At 39.6% G+C, this 18,469-nt stretch overlaps 1 protein-coding gene across 2 annotated transcripts; it reads left to right on the plus strand.

The window, feature by feature from the left end:
• Nucleotides 1-5,094: 5,094 nt before the first annotated feature.
• On the plus strand, nt 5,095-15,789 carry LOC135513917 (T-box transcription factor TBX1-like). Of its 2 annotated transcripts, none has more exons than XM_064936930.1 (8): nt 5,095-5,728; nt 7,114-7,504; nt 11,330-11,431; nt 11,657-11,828; nt 12,319-12,474; nt 13,855-13,922; nt 14,223-14,323; nt 14,655-15,789. In XM_064936930.1, exons 1-8 carry the CDS (start codon nt 5,542-5,544, stop codon nt 15,038-15,040), a joined length of 1,563 nt encoding a protein of 520 aa, XP_064793002.1. In that variant the 5' UTR covers nt 5,095-5,541; the 3' UTR covers nt 15,041-15,789. The 2 variants fall into 2 exon arrangements, with proteins under 2 accessions (XP_064793002.1, XP_064793004.1); XM_064936932.1 differs by having other exon boundaries at nt 7,165-7,504.
• Nucleotides 15,790-18,469: the final 2,680 nt, after the last annotated feature.

Below are 18,469 nucleotides of genomic sequence, written 5' to 3' on the forward strand. Positions count from 1 at the left end.
AATGTAATATTATCCAATTAAATGTTTTGATGGCTGGTTAATAAAACTCTAAATTAAATACTCTCATGCGAATATAATCGAATGCAGTCAGTCAGCCACTTAGGAAGCTAATCAATGAGGCGGCCAATAATTTCTTCAAGTGAAATGGTCTAAATGGCATTTTATAAGACTTGTTATATGTGCACTATTGGCTGTTTATTACTTCCAAATGTCCGTGGAGAGACTGGACAGCAGCTATTCAGCAAGTCAACTGTCAGCGGTCAACTAGCTGACTTCCTCCCTGTCTTATTCAAGGATTTAGACCAATATTTACATAGGATAGAATTTTATATATGAAGCGTGCTGGTCTGTCCCAACACTTTCAGTCACGCTATATGAATGTTGAAATGGTTGTTTTATGATCCTTGGACACCACTAAAATGTATCATTTGTTAATTGATTTGAGGTTATAAATAACATCGAACCTTTGGGGGTTTTCTAGAAATTGAAAATATCTGTTAGAAAGTCGTTGAAGCTGTATTACGGTCAGAAATTATGAAATTATTAATTTATTTCTATAGAACACGATCCTAAAAATCAACCACTAAAAGGCTTATGCGTGGGTGTGTTAGAGATTTTGTCAATTATTTTTTTTTACAGACATGGACCAGTTAGGCCAAAAATGCAATCGAGTATTATTGTACTGAGGCAAGCATGCCGAAGTGTCTAAGCCAAATCCACTTCGCACCTAGACGTTTGATAACACACAAAGATAACAGAAAGCATGCCTAAACAGATACTGTGTCCCAAGTTATTTAATGAGGCATGGGCTGGAGCTCTTGTTTTTGCGATTTATCATGTTACCACAACAGAAGAATATTTAGCACAGAGTAGCGGACCACACAAGACTTACCAAATATATCAACAGGCAACTTCAAACTTTTGACAGCGAGAAAAACAACATGCACAACGAAGTCAACAAACAGAAATAAGAATGAATAGACGGGCTATAATAATCACTTCTAAACAACAACAATAATATACTTGTAATGCATATTATAATATTGTAGGCTATAGGCCTACTCGTCTATTGTTTAACATCTAATACAAATAACGTAAAACCCAACGGCAGGCGACAAATATTGTTTTTTTGCAGAGACTTTTACATCCCTCCGAGGGGTAAAAGGAAATGAAAAACGAAATATTGCTTTCTATACACATTCCATTGCGCAAGCCACACATAACGCGCAGTGGTATACACATATTACTGGAGACAACATAAGCTATAGCCTGTCCTATAAAGAAACACAAAAGGACACTAGACCATGTTACATAAGGTACATGGGAGAAGTATAGTAGCAAGTGATGAGGTAGGAAGACTAGAGATAAATAAATGTTGAAAGGATTTTTCGTCCATGGTGTGACACTGGTTTATTCACTTCATGAACAACAAATAGGCTATCTGTTCGGAGAACTGGATCAAATAAATACATGTAACCCAGTGAATATAAATATTTCAAGTGTCTAAAAAAAGGGTACGCTATATTCCAAATCGAACTGTTCAAAAGAAATATAGCCCTGTACGCAAAACACAAATCATTCAAAAGCCTATATAGTACACAATATCACGTGCCCAAAAAAGTGCATAGGTGCATATTATTCCTAATAAAACATGATTGGGCACGATAAAAATAAATAAAAAGGTTAAACAAACCACCGGTGTCCACTGGGGCCACAGGTAGGTAGCCTAGTGGTTAGAGCGTTGGGACAGTAACCGAAAGTTTGCTGGATCGAAACCCCGACATGACAAAGCAAAAATCTGGCGTTCTGCAACCTGAACAAGGCAGTTAACCCACTGATCACCCGTAGGCCGTCACTGTAAATAAGAATGACTTGCCCAGGTTAAATAAAGGTTACATTTAAAAAATAATAATTACAAATATTGCGCCTGTAAACTTGATGCATGCTTTACCCCGTAAAACATTTAATTATGCACGACGTTTTCGGGCCATTTAACCTAGGCTACTTAATGAATGTGTGTTCCGCTTTATGGAGGTATAAGACTAACGTGAAAACGTTTTTTTTTTAAATAAGAAAATGACATCACTACCTATATCGCTAGATTGATGGGTTCGGTTTAAAACATGCCATTGGTCGGGCAGAAAGTAGAAGATGAAGGAATGAAAACGTGTAATCTATGGATTAAGGTACTGTATATTCAAAAGCACAGGTCTAAAGGGGCAATTGCAAACGGAGGACAATGAAAGCTGTTGAATATGAAACATTGATCACAAAATTGCATTTCAAATGTTAATAGTTACACTCTTGACTACATATGAAACGTGTGAACAATACTAGGCCTATGGCATTCCTTCTTGAAACAACATACAAACCAAGAGGACTACAAACAGTGAGATGAGTAAAATACATTGGCTCAACATCACTTCCTTTGTCCCCGGTTTCCTGCATTTGGAGGTCAATGGCACTGTTGTCCGCGCTCGCTGCTCCTTATCGAGACGGAATATCTGCGTCACTGATGGAGATGATGTCCCGGATTTGGACAAGATCCACCGAGGCCTCTTCGGATGCGTCAACATCCAAATAAGGGAATAACCTATCGAGTATTTCTCGAAGAGTCGGCTAACTAACATACAGCAGGACGAAATAAATGACATTAAGCTACTGCGTAAAATAAACACAATTGACCTTAAATCAGGCAATAACTCTAAATTAGGCCTCCACATCATTATTGCTGGGTTAATGTTTGAGTGGGCCTCATTAACGCTTATAGACTACATCGGAATAACGACAGATAAATATGGTCTGCTATGGTCCATTTAAATAGGCCTAACTGAAATATAAAAGAACCGTAAAAACTTCAGAGGTAAATCTAACACGGTAAACTATGCAAAATTGCAACAGGCACACCTCGGGCGCGTTCAGCAGGACGCAACGTTTTGGAACGTTCAGTTTGGAATATGCTTTGCATAACAAATATGCCTCTGTTGTAGAATAAGGAATCACTTCGGCTCTATTCATGGCATTTATATCTGAAACGTCCAAGAACGTTTGGCAACTAAACATGGTGAGGAGCCAGCGAGAGTCATGACAGGTAACTTTACCAGCGCTGCGGAGTGTCCCACCAAACTACCAACGCTTTAAATAAATGTAAGATATGGGCTTCAAATGGACAGGAAATATTGCCGTTAAAATTACTTCGAATATGGCCAATATGGAAATAGCCTATGTCCACCAATTCTTTGAGCTACTGCTATTTTATCTTATTTGCAACGGGAACGTATACCTAGCAATAGGCTAGTCTAAAATGTATAATTGTATTTATAGGTGAAGATAAAACACTCATGTCAGGAAACACAATAGGAAACATAATATGTTTAGGCTGTCCATTCATTAAGTAATGAACATACTGTATATATATAAAAACATTACTTCATGAGAGTATAAACCATTACTCTCATTATTTAGTAAATGTTATGTGTCTGCTAATTCATAGTTTATTCGGGCAAAGCTTGTTGAATACGTGTTTTCTGTCGCCTCCCGCATGTGCGCCAAGGCCTTCAAGCGAATTCCTAAAGAGTCTTCCTATTTGATCAGGTTCTGTATTTTGTCTGTTATCACCTGAGTATTTACAAAGAAAGGACGCTTCCGACATGGCAATGATGAAGTGAGCTGGTATCAATGGCATCATCTGATAAAAAATAACGAAATACATGGCCATTTTCTTTAGGTGGATTACTTAATCTTCAAGATAATAAAACAATGTTAGTCTTGCATTTTCATGAAATATCAAAACAGCACAGTGAACAATGAGGCCGATAGACAACATGGCAATAAAGTGATAACACATGTCCTTGATTTATATCCTATCAAGAAATGATGTGGACCTATTTGTCTATCACACTTGGTTTAGCATTTTAAGATGCTACAGTATAAAAACATACGACTTAAGTGTATTTGGCCTTTGCTTAGATGCTGTAGTAATTAAAGAAAGATAAATAATCAGGGATTGCTAGCGAAGGTCAAATAAATGTGTTCCTTTACAAGGTTATTGCATGAGTTAATTCTGTTGGCTAAAGATAAAGGCTAAATTATATTAATGATCCAAATAATTATGTACAATTCTAAACTTAAAAACAACAGATTACCACAGTAGTTTATTTATGTTTGATTGCATTAAGAAAACATCCAAAACAAATAGGTCTAATCTGCAAAGACAACAGCGGTGCAGCTCACAAAATTATCCCATTAGCCCGCTGCAGCTGAGCATTATTCAATAGCCCAAGTGTAAATTAGACTCAATCCCGGTTGCTATCTCAGTAACTCAACCAAACAAAACTTTTGTTACTGTTAATTAATTATGAAGCTTGATAAGCTGATAAGAGATACTGTACACGCAAGATAAAGGTCAAGTGTCTAGCAAAGCGCACGAGGCAGCTCTCCTTGCACTATAGCAGGCTCACAAGGCAGTAGCCCCAGTCTTTATTCTGCAACACTTGCGCTGAACGTTGTTTACTGACTACAAGACCCAATATGTCCAGCCAGCCACAAACTAACTATCATACGATGGAATATAGCTGTACGCGTTGAGATTACAATTGGCAGGCAAAAAATAGGGTAGACAATAATTTAGTTTACGAAAAATAAAACGCTATAATCCATATGAGTTAAACAAATGTCTAACTAATGTCTGATCGTGAGATCAATAGTATTCAGGTATTAAGTGAGGTCATATTGTATTGGGTGGTGCAGCCATTGCACCAATTAGGCAATACATACAATTGGGAAATTATGGGAACAAAATAACCATAAATTAATACATTAATCCAAACTCCATAAGAATAGACGCAACAACAATTCCTAGTTCATTTGACCAAGAAGCTCAGGACAACAACGGCCCCATGCCCAAGGTATTTGGAAATTACGCGCGCTATCATTGCACAATCAAAAGACCCAGTAATATAATTTACTGTATAATTGCAGTACTTTCAAACCGGACATCCGCAATGACGTTATACTTTTTTCCCAAAGTGTATTCAAATTTGGCACATGATTGACCAGATCTTATTCAAATAAAACATCCAGTCAAAGCGTGCACACTTTTTTTTCGAGCCCTGCAAGGGAGGCGTGGAGCTCTCACTTTTGACATTCTCTCTGCGGTAGCTTCTCTTCAAGGCAGACGAGCGAACTCTTATGACATCACCCAGCCGCCGAATGGGGGAGAAGGGAAGAGCTCTCTGCGGATGAACGAGGTTTTGAATCAAGTGGACGTGTTTGGGCATATCAATTGAATTCGTGCAATGGAAAAGTTATGAATGTTGACCATATCTTCAAAAAGATTCAGAGGAAATACTTTGCCTTAAAAACAGCGGAGTTATCTAAACTACTTCGCCAAAAGGTCACTGAATATCAACGAATGTTAGAGGAGAAATGTAAAACTATTGCAGCGTATGTTCCTGCGCATTGTGTCGAGCCTTCTGTTTTCTGGAATAGGGCGTAAAGGAAGCAGAGGAGAGACGGATTTCTCGACCTGATTTCTCGCCTATGGACGACAGCGGTCCCCTATCTCCAAAAGCAAATGCTTTCAGTATAGCCTCTCTGATTTCAGCTGCGGAGCAAGCAGGAAACGCAAGATTTGACAAACACCGCACTGGCCTGGACAAGCAAAACCAGCACAACTGTTACACTTCGTTTAAAATGCACTACAGCACTGTCACCAGAGAAATGGAAGGTACGAGCGCGGTCTTGACAATAACCTTGTAAATATTTGCTTGCTTCAAGTTTGTTTGTTGCTCATCTCATGTTGTTGTTGTTGTTGTTTACGTTGTTGTTGCATACAGATGTGATCTTGTTCCGGCAATATACTAAAATTGAGCATCCAGATGTTTGAGTTAGTGTAACTCTATCAATAAAACAATGTTGATGCTAGACTAGGCTACAATGTAAAGGTAAGTTCATGTAAAAATATTCCCGAAAAGTCACATCCAGTATATACTATAGGAATATTCCGCGAAAAAATATGATGCATATGACAATAGGAAGTTATTCATAACTTAAACTAAGCATAACTTCGGAAAAAAAACTGTGTTCATAGGCGAATGATATCTTTACAGAACTGCAGAAGCTTGTCAAAATACTGATTTTAGTTCTTACACAAGCTACTACCATCAGAGAAGAGAACGAGAACACATTTTGAAAATAAGGAATGAGAATTTAGGGGCGGGGGTTCATGGGTCACCAGCGCGTATTAATGGTAAAAACAGTTGACAATAGGCCTATGTCCAACACAGTGGAATTGGGTCCCTTATCCCAGTTCCATTTGGCATATAATAATAATTCAAGATACATTAACCCCAAAATAATGTTGCGTTTGTTTGTTCATGCATATAAGTGTTTGTTTACCTCGTAAAAAAGTTGTCCCTTCACTGTGCCAGCCCGTCTATTGTTACAGGAGGACGATGTGGGCGATACCCTTATCCAAAAGTAAATGGGTGCCGGAAAGCCCATTAAAAGGGGCGCACTTCACTGTCAATCAGTCTCGTCCCAAGGCGAGGAAAGGCACATTACCTGCAGTTCCTTATCTAAATAGAAATAAGAACCGGTTTTATCGTGAAGGGGAGGCCCTGTAGAGAGATAAGAGAGAAGTCTGGATTGCAGTCTAGCATACCGCAGTAGCGCAGCAGAGCGGAGGCCGCCTGGAATACTTTTGAACACAATCCCTCGGAAAAACAATTTACGTGTATGCACAGGGTTATAGTTCTACAAAAACATGTTTGATCAGTATTGGGAATTATAATTAGGGACGCAGAAAAATAAAAGTTCTAAATGTTTTTTTTCCCTCGCTATTTAACTTTTTGCGAGAAACGTTGCGAAGCGAATTCACTAAAGGCAACTGGCATTTTAGGATTTAGGCTGTAGTTTATTACAGCATTGGATGCAACAGCGAGGATTAATGGACGCAGAAAATACTAATAGACGCACGAAACGGAAACTATTTTAAAACTATTCGAAAATCTATGAAGGCTGTTTAACTTTGAAAAAAAAAATAACTCAAGACTACAACTGCTTTCAGTGTGCAAAGCATATAGTAAAATCCAGCTTTTGGAATGATTTCAGCAATATCCAGTCCGTGGCTGACGCAGCTGTCCCATTTTTGCGATGTTGCAGCCTTCACGACCAGCAGCCTAAACAGCCTCAACGCACCGGGGAGTTACCATCTCTCTCCGTCCCCCGGGGACCCCTACAGCCAACATGACACCCACTTTGAGCCATGCCCGGCCGCTCAACACAGCTACAACTACTCGGGGTCGAACCCCGCACAGGCCCAGCAGAGCGACACCGGGTCTTCCAACTGTTCCTCGTCGTCCCCCAGTTCCACACCAAACAGCAAGTCTCTGGTGAAAAAGAACCCTAAGGTGGCCAACATTAACGTTCAGTTGGAGATGAAAGCTTTATGGGATGAATTTAATCACCTGGGAACGGAGATGATCGTTACTAAGGCTGGAAGGTGAGTGGAAGTTTTACCAGGAGACATGCAGGCTTCACTGGGTTCGGGTGCATTGGGCTTCCAGATATAAGCTCATGTTATGAACAAATATTTAGTTTCCTATTTCAAATGTATGCCATGAGAGCTTACACACGCAAAGTAGGCCTAAATCATGAGATACGTTGGGAGAAGATATTTAAAGTTGGTGTGTATTTACTCAATTACAAATTTATGTTGGTGTGATGTTGCAATAGAAATTACGCAGCAATATACAAGCTTATCGACCTATTGAAAACATCTCTTAGCTCATTTTACTGTAATATTTAGATAAAATATTCACTCAAAAACTAGGCCTATTAAAGGAATATCCTGTTGTGTTAAATATCATTTATAGTCAGACTGTAACCGAAACAAATATTGTGCCTGCAGTTTTTATGTTAAACATTCTCTGAAATTAAGCATTTTTATTTAATTTGGAGTAGTGGATACAATGAAGGGTAGGCTATTTCACAGCAAACATTGAAAACGGCCTACACGTGTGGGCAGAGAAAGCTTATTATTTCTGACTGAATAAAATTACGATGTTCGAAAGGGCGTTGATACAAGTTACGCATGCGTTTTTAGGGGATAATTGTATGCGTAAAGGCCCTTCTGTTTCCCCTGTGTGAGTCATGATTTCCTTGACATAAAGGCCCACCTCACAAAGGTTAAACTTGTGCTTTCCTATCTTATACAGAGTAATAACACCATAGCTAAGGCATGTAGGGGACCATACATGAGATTGTTAAAACAGATAGAGAGCTATAAAGAACGTTCCAGAATTCGCATTTTTCGGGCAATGGCATAGATGCGGTAAAGATGTCAATGGAACTCGAGGTAGTAATGCTTGTATGGATGCCAACCCCATCATCACCAATCAACTGTATTACAGTTAAAACGACTGACTACCACCACCGATTTCTGTATGCTAGCTATGCTACCAGTTTAATGAACACAAGTGAGACATTTTGAGTTATAGCTAGTTATTCGACTGTTACGGTTATGCACCCCTTTTTTTTTAATACCCTATCAAAATGCAACATTTTGCGCTTTTCAAAAGCTAGAAAGTTTTGCATTAAAATAACTTGCTACTGTAAACAATCCAGGTATTAGTAAAATTACAGGCCTATGCCTATTTCTTTCTCTCATAATATAACCTTGATGTTTACATGCTGTCTCGTAGGCAACGGAGCAATAAAACAATATTTGATAGCATTTGATAGCATAAATATGAATAGCAGTCAAAAAACATATTGGTGAATTTCGCTATATGACCATAGGCATTATTTATGCAATGTCGTAGGCAATTGTTACTGGACAATTTAGGCCCACTTGCCATACTATGAATTACTGCGTTTATTATTCAATATTTATTTTAGGATTTGAGGTCCATAAGAGATGGCATTTACGAATGCTCAGTTGAACTGCTCTGTGTTATAGGGTGACAGCAGAACAACATCTGTCATTCCAGAGACACTGAGCAACACAGGATCTGAGGGAGAGCACTTTAAAAGCTACTTTAGCCTCACCTATCCACAACTGCAGCATTGAATAGACACTGACGTTAATTGAGCAAGGATTTTAGGATCACTTTCACTGGTTTGGGGATTACTTCACATACAATAAAACGTTTTAAGGTATATGAGACACCCCACCCCGTCTGCAAGTGTGTGCATGAGGGGAGAGAGAAAGAGAGAGTAGGCCAATTTATGAAAGATAGGGTGAAGGAAAATAATTGTCCCTTGATGCAACAACGTGTTTGTGTGTGGTTAGAATTCATCAAAGTGCAGAAGAGAAATGCAAGAGAAATGCAAGTGACTTGCAAAAGTATTCACCCCCCTTGGCGTTTTTCCTATTATGTTGCATTACAACCTGTCATTTAAATGGATTTTGGGAGGGATTTCATGTAACAGACATACACAAAATAGTCCAAATTGGTGAAGTGAAACAAAAAAAATTTAAAAGTGGTGCGTATTCAATGTATTCAACCCCTTTGCTATGAAGCCCCTAAATAAGATCTGGTGCAACCAATTACCTTCAGAAGTCACACAGTTAGTTAACTATGATCACATTATATGTCACATGATCTCACTATATATACACCTGTTCTGAAAGGCCCCAGAGTCTACAACACCACCAAGCAAGGGGCACAACCATGCAATCGGCACCATGAAGACCAAGGAGCTCTCAAAACAGGTCAGGGACAAAGTTGTGGAGAGGTACAGATCAGCTTTGGATTATAGAAAATATCAGAAACGTCCCATGGAGCACCATTGAATCCATTATTAAAAAATGTAAAGAATATGGCACCACAACAACTAGTGGTTAGAGCGTTGGACTAGTAACCGGAAGGTTGCAAGTTCAAACCCCCGAGCTGACAAGGTACAAATCTGTCGTTCTGCCCCTGAACAGGCAGTTAACCCACTGTTCCTAGGCTGTCATTGAAAATAAGAATTTGTTCTTAACTGACTTGCCTAGTTAAATAAAGGTAAAATAAAAAATAAAATAAAGAAAGGGCCGCCCACCAAAACTCACAGATCAGTCAAGAAGGGTGTTAATCAGAGAGGCAACAAAGACACCAAAGATAACCCTGAAGGAGCTGCTAAGCTCCACAGCGGAGATTGGAGTATCTGTCCATAGGACCACTAAGCCGTACACTCCACAGAGCGGGGTTTTACGGAAGAGTGTCCAGAAAAAATCCATTGCTTAAAGAAAAAAATAAGCAAACAGGTTTGGTGTTTGCCAAAAGGCATGTGGGAGACTCCCCAGACATATGGAAGAATGTACTCTGGTCAGATGAGACAGAAATGTAGCTTTTTGGCCATCAAGGAAAACACTGTGCCCCAGTGTCTGGGGCAAACCCAACACCTCTCATCACCCCTAGAACAACATCCCCACAGTGAAGCATGGTGGTGATAGCATCATGTTGTGGGGATGTTTTTCATCGGAAGGGACTGGGAAACTGGTCGGAATTGAAGGAATGATGCATGGCGATAAATACAGGGAAATTCTTAAGGGAAACCTTTTTCAGTGTTCCGGAGATTTGAGACTGGGATGGAGGTTCAACTTCCAGCAGGACAATGACCTTAAGCATACTGCTAAAGCAACACTTGAGTGGTTTAAGGGGAAACAGTTAAATGTCTTGGAATGGCTTAGTCAAAGCCCAGACCTCAATCCAATTGAGAATCTGTGGTATGACTTAAAGATTGCTGTACACCAGTGGAACCCATCCAACTTGAAGGAGCTGGAGCAGTTTTTCTTTGAAGAATGGGCAAAAATCCCAGTGGCTAGATGTGCCTATCTTATAGAGACATACCCCAAGAATCTTGCAGCTGTAATTTCTGCTAAAGGTGTACACTGTACAGTGTTAAATAAAGCTCAGCGTAATTTGCAAAAATGTAACCATACTCTAACATTGTTTATTCATGCATTGAATTACTTCATACAAAAAACGAAAATCCCGGGCCTCCTTCTTCCTTGGAAGGCGTTATAACATGAGGCCTACAGCAACAACATATAGGCCTAATGCAAAATGCATACCCTATAACAATACTATTGTTGTGGCTGCGGGTGAGATAATGTTTTCAACTGTTGAAAAAAGAAAAAAGGCTAAATGGTGTAATCTAAAATAATATCGGGAAGTATATCACAACATATAATTTATTTTCTGACGGGGATTTGCCACAATCTCCCAAATCCCACGCAAGCAAACCCCAGTGACAAACATTTGCAGATGAACCCATAGACAATGATAGAGCCAAGTCAAAGAAAACCGATGTAAACGTATCATGTGTTTTCTTCTGTCAGGCGAATGTTTCCAACATTTCAAGTGAAAATATTTGGAATGGATCCTATGGCAGACTACATGCTGCTAATGGATTTCCTACCAGTCGACGACAAACGATACAGGTACATTTTATTTACCAAATGAACAAGATACAAATCTATACTTTTCTTGTAAAATATTTTGTGCCAGTCTACTTTCGCTGCAGTGAATGTATAGGCTATGGCATATGTTCCAATGAGCATGTATCCAACTCAAAGTGTAGGCCCGAGACAAGGAATTCAATTGAAAAACAGAATGTAGGTCTATGAAACCTCAATTAAAATGTTGCTCCTTTCTTCCTGTCTTAGGTATGCTTTTCACAGCTCCTCCTGGCTGGTGGCGGGTAAAGCTGACCCTGCTACTCCCGGGAGAGTTCACTACCACCCGGACTCTCCCGCCAAGGGCGCACAGTGGATGAAGCAGATAGTCTCATTCGATAAACTAAAACTGACTAACAATTTACTGGATGACAATGGACATGTAAGTATTGTAACGAAGACCTTAGTTTACAAAAAAAGTATTTATTTGCACTGCTTGCCATTGCTTCCAAATGACTTGAAAGAGAGTCTAATATTTATATATATAAAGCACCTGCACATTCGTTTGTCTTGTGTGCCAAAATGTTTCCACGGACAGTTACTTTTTTCAAATGTATTTTCCTACACTTATAGTTTTTTCCAGGTTACTTATTCCTGATGAATAGATCTGATTGATTTTACATAATTTTAATCATAATTTGAATGATTTGATAAATTTCATCGTGCGTAAAATGGTTAGTGCGTAAAATGTGTTGACTTTCAAGATAATTGTACTTATTAACTAACCCCTGCGTTGATTAGCCATCAGGGGATTATGAAAACACATTTTTTTAGACACATCGCAATCGACAAATGTCCATTGAGCTTTTGAGTTAATTTTATAAGTCAGTTTTATTCCATTAAGCCTAACATTTTCCCCGCTCCCGCTGCAGATCATTCTGAACTCAATGCACAGATACCAGCCGAGATTCCACGTCGTCTACGTGGACCCACGCAAAGACAGTGAGAAGTATGCGGAGGAGAATTATAAGACCTTTGTTTTTGAGGAAACACGGTTCACGGCGGTCACAGCATACCAGAACCACAGGGTAAGGATATCTCACTTTACATGCTATGCAGATATAATAACACACATTAGGCCTATATGATAAAATCACAGCATGATAATAGATGCTTGTTGTAGTGTGTTTTTGTTGTTTTCACAAACTCACGAACTTTATGCAGTGTTTTTGCACCATGGGGCTATTTAAAAAGTATAACTGAATAAGGCAAACTATAAAGCAGAAGGCATTAAACGGCGCGATATACGTGGACCCAGCCTGTTTGCCTCTATTTATAATAATGAAGTAAAACTCATAGTATTAGCCTAGTAACTAATAGCCTAATAATTTGCATGAAAAATAATTCGATTGACAAACGAATCCTAGATGTTTTAATTCATGTGTGCATGATTTGACTATTACATATTTCCAACAGGGCACAAATGAACACCATGTAGGCCTACTGCTAGTAAACCCGACTATAATGCACTATGACAAAATTAGGCTACATACAACCACCCCCCCCCCCCAAAAAAAAAAAATCTAAATTTATGTGAAACACATTAAGGATTAAACGAACCATCTTTAAATGTAAACCAAATTTAAGAAATGTAAAAAGAGCTACTTGACGTTGCATCATTCCTTTTATGGAGCAACTGATTCTTGCTTTGATCCCGTGTCCTTTAAACACATGTTTTTCTTGTATCAAATAGCTGAACATAATTCGTTTACATGATATTTTTGCGCCTGAAAGGTGCACTGATGCCCCTGCACAGCTGTCCAGTTACTCTCTTTTTTTCCCCTGTCTTTCCTGCTCTGTGTTATCTGTTTGACCTCTCGGTCTCTAACGGGTCTCCAACGCGCACCGAGGGGCTTTAAGTTTGTTGATCAACTCATTCCGGATATTCATGACCACATAACTTAATTCACGGATGTGCAAAACTATTGGTCTCATCAATTATTAAAAATGACATGTTCAGCTGGCATTTCATTTCAGTGTCAAGGTCACAAAACTTGTTAAACTGTAGGCAATTATCAAAACTACGTTTTCCATTTGTTTGTTGATAAATGCCTACCTTCATGTTGGTTATAATATATTGGCATAAACTACGTTTCGATAAAAGGAGAAAGGGGTCGCTATAGTGGCGTTCTTTAAGTCAACGTAACGGTAAATGCTTTGAGCCTCACTAGTTAGTAGATCTATCTCGCCATATTCAGTGATACGTTCCACTCTATTTTTTCGTGTCGAGTATAGGAGGCCTAGGCTACTATGTATTTCATGAATATTACACGTTCACGTGTTTAATCATAGCCTAAACCCAAAAGCCTGGAACAATCGTGTATATGTCACGTAATGATGTGTTGTTGTTCTATTGGACTTTCCACTTTGACATGAATGTTTACTTGACTTTGTCCTTTTCCTTGTAGATAACGCAGCTAAAAATCGCCAGTAATCCTTTCGCAAAAGGCTTCAGGGACTGTGATCCAGAGGACTGGTGAGAGAACACACACTTTGAAACTCAATTTACTCCATTCATCAATGACAATGAACTGGATACATTTTTACAAAACTGCATAAAATTGTCTGAATGGAACCAGTGAATAAGAAATATGTAATAGCCTATTTACAGCAAATGTGACATAGACATATGTAAATGTTATTTACTCATGTTATGTCTTGTGGCTCTGTTATCTGCCTTCTCTACCTTATTACATATTTAAGATATTGGTATTTCTGACACACATTAAAAGAGTAGGTACAGTCAGTGAAACTAAATCCATTTTCTCTGCTCCAGGCCCAGGAATCACAGGCCAGGCTCTCTGCCAATTATGAGTGCCTTTGCCAGAACAAGGAATCCAATGTCTTCTCCCCCACTTCAGAACGGCTCAGAGAAAGGTCTGTTGCCCTCCCTTTGTCTCAGATGAGGAATATAGTTCATTACTTTCACTGAGAGAGTTATTGAATCCAGGAATTGTTATCTTTTAGAACAAAGTACACATTTAATCTCAATTTAGCAATGCTATAACTGAAATACGAGTAAATGTTATCTTTCATAAGTTAATATCCATACAAAATATTGAACAGAGATCACCTACAGTAAATGTAGCTTTCACAATGTAGATTGCACAATTATAAAAATGCCTTTGTTATGCTAATGTTGGCTAATGTGCCTACTTTACAGTCAGCCTATCCCTGACTGTCTGCTTTTGTTTGTTGTTGACTTTAGAGGACAATAGGCGGGACTACGACCGGGACCCCAATGGCACGCCGATACACGCTGACCCCGCCCACCAGCTGATGTCACGTGTCCTCAGCCCTGCCCTCCCCGTCCAAGGAGGCCTCCACGCCGTCCCTCTCACCAGTGGCCGGCCAAGCCCTCCCCATGACCTGCGTATCCCGGATGGCCACCCACTGGCCCAAGACACCCTGCACCACCACCCCTACAAGTACCCCACATCCTACGAACACTACCTGGGGGCTAAGACCCGGCCGTCACCCTACCCCTTACCCGGCATTAGAGGACACACGTACCACCACCACATGAACCCAGCCACAGCTAACATGTACTCCACAACTAGTGCCCCCGCTAACTATGACTACGGTCCCAGATAATGACTGTATAGCTGTAGCCGGCAGCCACGGCCCACACACCTGGGCTTCGGCTACTAGCTAGCTAGTGCTGTGGAAAAGGAAACACGCAGGAGTGGAGGGACAACAACACAACTCTGTCTTCATGGCTGATGCAACGTCAGGAGGTTAGAAGGTTGGGAGGTTGTGCGGCACACCCGGTTGCTGGATACCCCATTCCCTCAGAGAGACAAAAACTACCGTATTTATTTAAGGGAAACGTATCTTGGCAGGAAGTACAGACTGGCCCTCTGAGACAGAGCAGGGGTCTGTCTTGACCTCTGAACTTTGACAGCAATAGCTCTACATGAGGGCACCTTTTTGCCTGCGTGGTAGAGCGGCGCAGACAGTGAGCCAGCTTACAGAGGAAACAGCTTACCAGGGCCTTCTCTTAAAACATGGATGATGCATTATATTCGGACTGGAATTTATTCTTTTATTTTGTGTTAGATGCACTTTTTGTCCTTTTTGCTTTCAGAAAAGCCATATGTTATATAGTCAATCAAGCTTCCATAGATAGACCAGACATTTGCATGTTGAGCTCATTGGATAGGTGTTGAAACACCTATTTGTTTTTTAGAAGAAAAAAATATTTTTTAACCATCTTGAGATGCCGCCCTGAGAAGATTGTACCATGGCACTGACTTGCAACAATTCAAAGTCTATAAAGAAGCAGAATGACTGTTCTGTAACTGTAAAATAAATATGAAATTCTTTACTTTTAATTCATAAAGCATCTTTCTCCCAGTTCTCCATTCAAATCCCTGTGTGCTATCATAGGGCCAGGAAAGACCTTGCCTCATTGATTGCATTGTTCTGTTTTCTCAAGCCGCATTTACCCAGTTGGTTGATAGCGTTAAGTCAGTGTATATGTGAGAAAGAGGACTAGGAACCTGTCTAAACATTAGGTTGTGTACTGATATGCTACAGTTCAAATGTCATCATCCACACCTGGAACTACAGAATTATGAAATGGTGTGGTGCATAGAGGGATCATGCTAAACACACACATAGTTGCACAGTAATTTGGCAGATCTCTAGGATCATACTTCAAAAAGTAAACACACACATGGAAAGGCCAAACACATTAATTGTGTGTGTGTAGGCAATTAACTGAATTGCATGAACAGATCCCCCCCCCCCTGACAACTGGGCATGCTATTGAGCAACCTAGTAAATAATCTGCCAATAGCAACAACATCTGATACTCAATCAATACATTCTATCGATCCCATTCTATTAAATTAAACCTTATTTATTTTTCTGAAACAAAATCTAACTATTTTTCCTGTGTATATGCTGTTTGTAGGTGGGGGGTTTTCAGCAACCTATTAGTATTTTTTACATTTTATATTTTTATTATCAAAATATATATATTTTTTTAAATGAGTAGGCTATAAAACAAAATAGTTTTGCTGACAGATTTGTCAATTGGTCCAGACAAAGATATAAGTCAATTTGTGCCATTGCAACAATTAAATTATGAGAAAACAAAATACTGCCCTAAGGATTCAAACTTATTATTGACCAATGTTCGATTCCCGGCCAACGCAGGGCATCCTAATTGCTCCAGGATCGCCGTTGATAATGGCAGACCCTGGCTGTGATCCCACTCTATGAGGGTGTTTCAGGTAGTCAGGATATGCAACAAAAACATTTCCAATTCACACATGCATACAAACGTGTTGTACATGTGTGAAATAGCCAATATGACAAATATAATCACCCACAAAAATATTACCTTTACAAGCATCTACAATATCAAGAGCAGGAACGGCTTTATAATGACCATGGTCACAACCAACCACTTGACTTCCCAGAAAAAGACCCCCTCATCTCTTCCACACAGACAAGAAGAAAACACTAAAAACATGTCCCCTCAAAGGATATAACTCCTCACATTAAATGCGACAGTCGTGAGATATTTTTAGCTAAAAAGGGTAAACATCTGAAAACAGAAATTGTCATTCCGTGCAGAGCTGTCTATATTTGAAGTCCTACGAGGGATGCCTCGACGTCAAGGATAATTCCTGCTAAAACATCATGTTTTTTGGTGATCTGGGAGTCGAGAATGGCATGATACAATAGGAAACGTCATTATTAATTTAAATTAGGCCTTTGCATTTTTTCTTCAAACGCATGCAGCTGCGGAAGGGTCCCAAGGTAGAGGAAAAGGACGCCCGCGTGCAGGTTGAGGTTGACCCCTGCCTGTAATGACTTGTGAAGGTATCAAAGGTTAAATAATGTTTCCACTCATTTTACCGGCGACCAATTGATCGTATAATTTCTGTTTATGGTAGGCTACTAACACCAAAAACACAGGCATGAACATATGGCATTCAGGAATACATGGAATATGTGTTTCTCCTAGGAACTGCTCTCCTTTGAGGCGAATAATTGTTTTTCCCCAAAGACTGACGATATCATTTTACCGTATAGGTTAGAAGAACTAGGACGACATATTCCCATCCTTTTAACAAAATTAAGATGTAGCCTACATTTCAACACATGGATAAACTGATTATCAAATGGGCATTGGAAAAACAATAAGCTACTTTCGATTCGACGTTTTTATGTCTAACATTACATTTCTACAAAATAATATAATTTGAAAACATTCTTCGATAACTAATAATGTAAAGTAGGCCTATACATAATTATAACATTTACATTGAAAGATCTACATGAATTCAACGATAAAAGTTCGATTATGGAGAAATCTGAAAGCAAAGAAAGTCACGAAAAGTTTACCTAGGCCGACTGTTATTCAATATAAAAACAAATGTTACAACATCTGACCAATAATACCAACAATAATGACATTATTATATGTATAATAAACATTAACGTTTTTTTTTTTTTGCATTTGAAAAACACATAAGTACACATTCCCCTACACCCCCATATTCCTGGTTTGTTCCTGTGTGACCTGGACAGGACGTAGCAGTCAGGAGAATTGAGTCTCTCTTCGCGTGAGCTGAAACCCGGCTGGGCGTAATGACAAGTGGCCCATCAGGAAGCCGAGGACACTGAGACCCAGGACTCTTCCGTTAGGTCGACCCAGCTGTGTTTATCCTCGCAGCGCTTCGCCTTGATGTGGGGCCAGTGGTCGCCGAACCTGCGCCACTCACCGACTGTCTGTTCGCTGGGGGCCGCCAGGTGAGGACAGAACAGGGGTCCATGGTCATCCAACTGATGGATAATTACCGCTTCTTTCACACAACAAAGGAATCTCACAACAATATGATTATTTATGTGACCGGTGATACGCAGTAGGCTATATCAGACAATATATTTTTTTAAATATGCGTGAGATGAGAGTTCCGACTAAATCCGAAATGACCTTCAGGCATGACAGATTGTGCGTGGCACAACAAATACACGATTTTACGCGAGTACATTTCTGGTCGAAAT

The sequence above is a fragment of the Oncorhynchus masou genome, chromosome 25 (genome assembly GCF_036934945.1).
Source record: "Oncorhynchus masou masou isolate Uvic2021 chromosome 25, UVic_Omas_1.1, whole genome shotgun sequence".
NCBI lineage: Eukaryota > Metazoa > Chordata > Actinopteri > Salmoniformes > Salmonidae > Oncorhynchus > Oncorhynchus masou.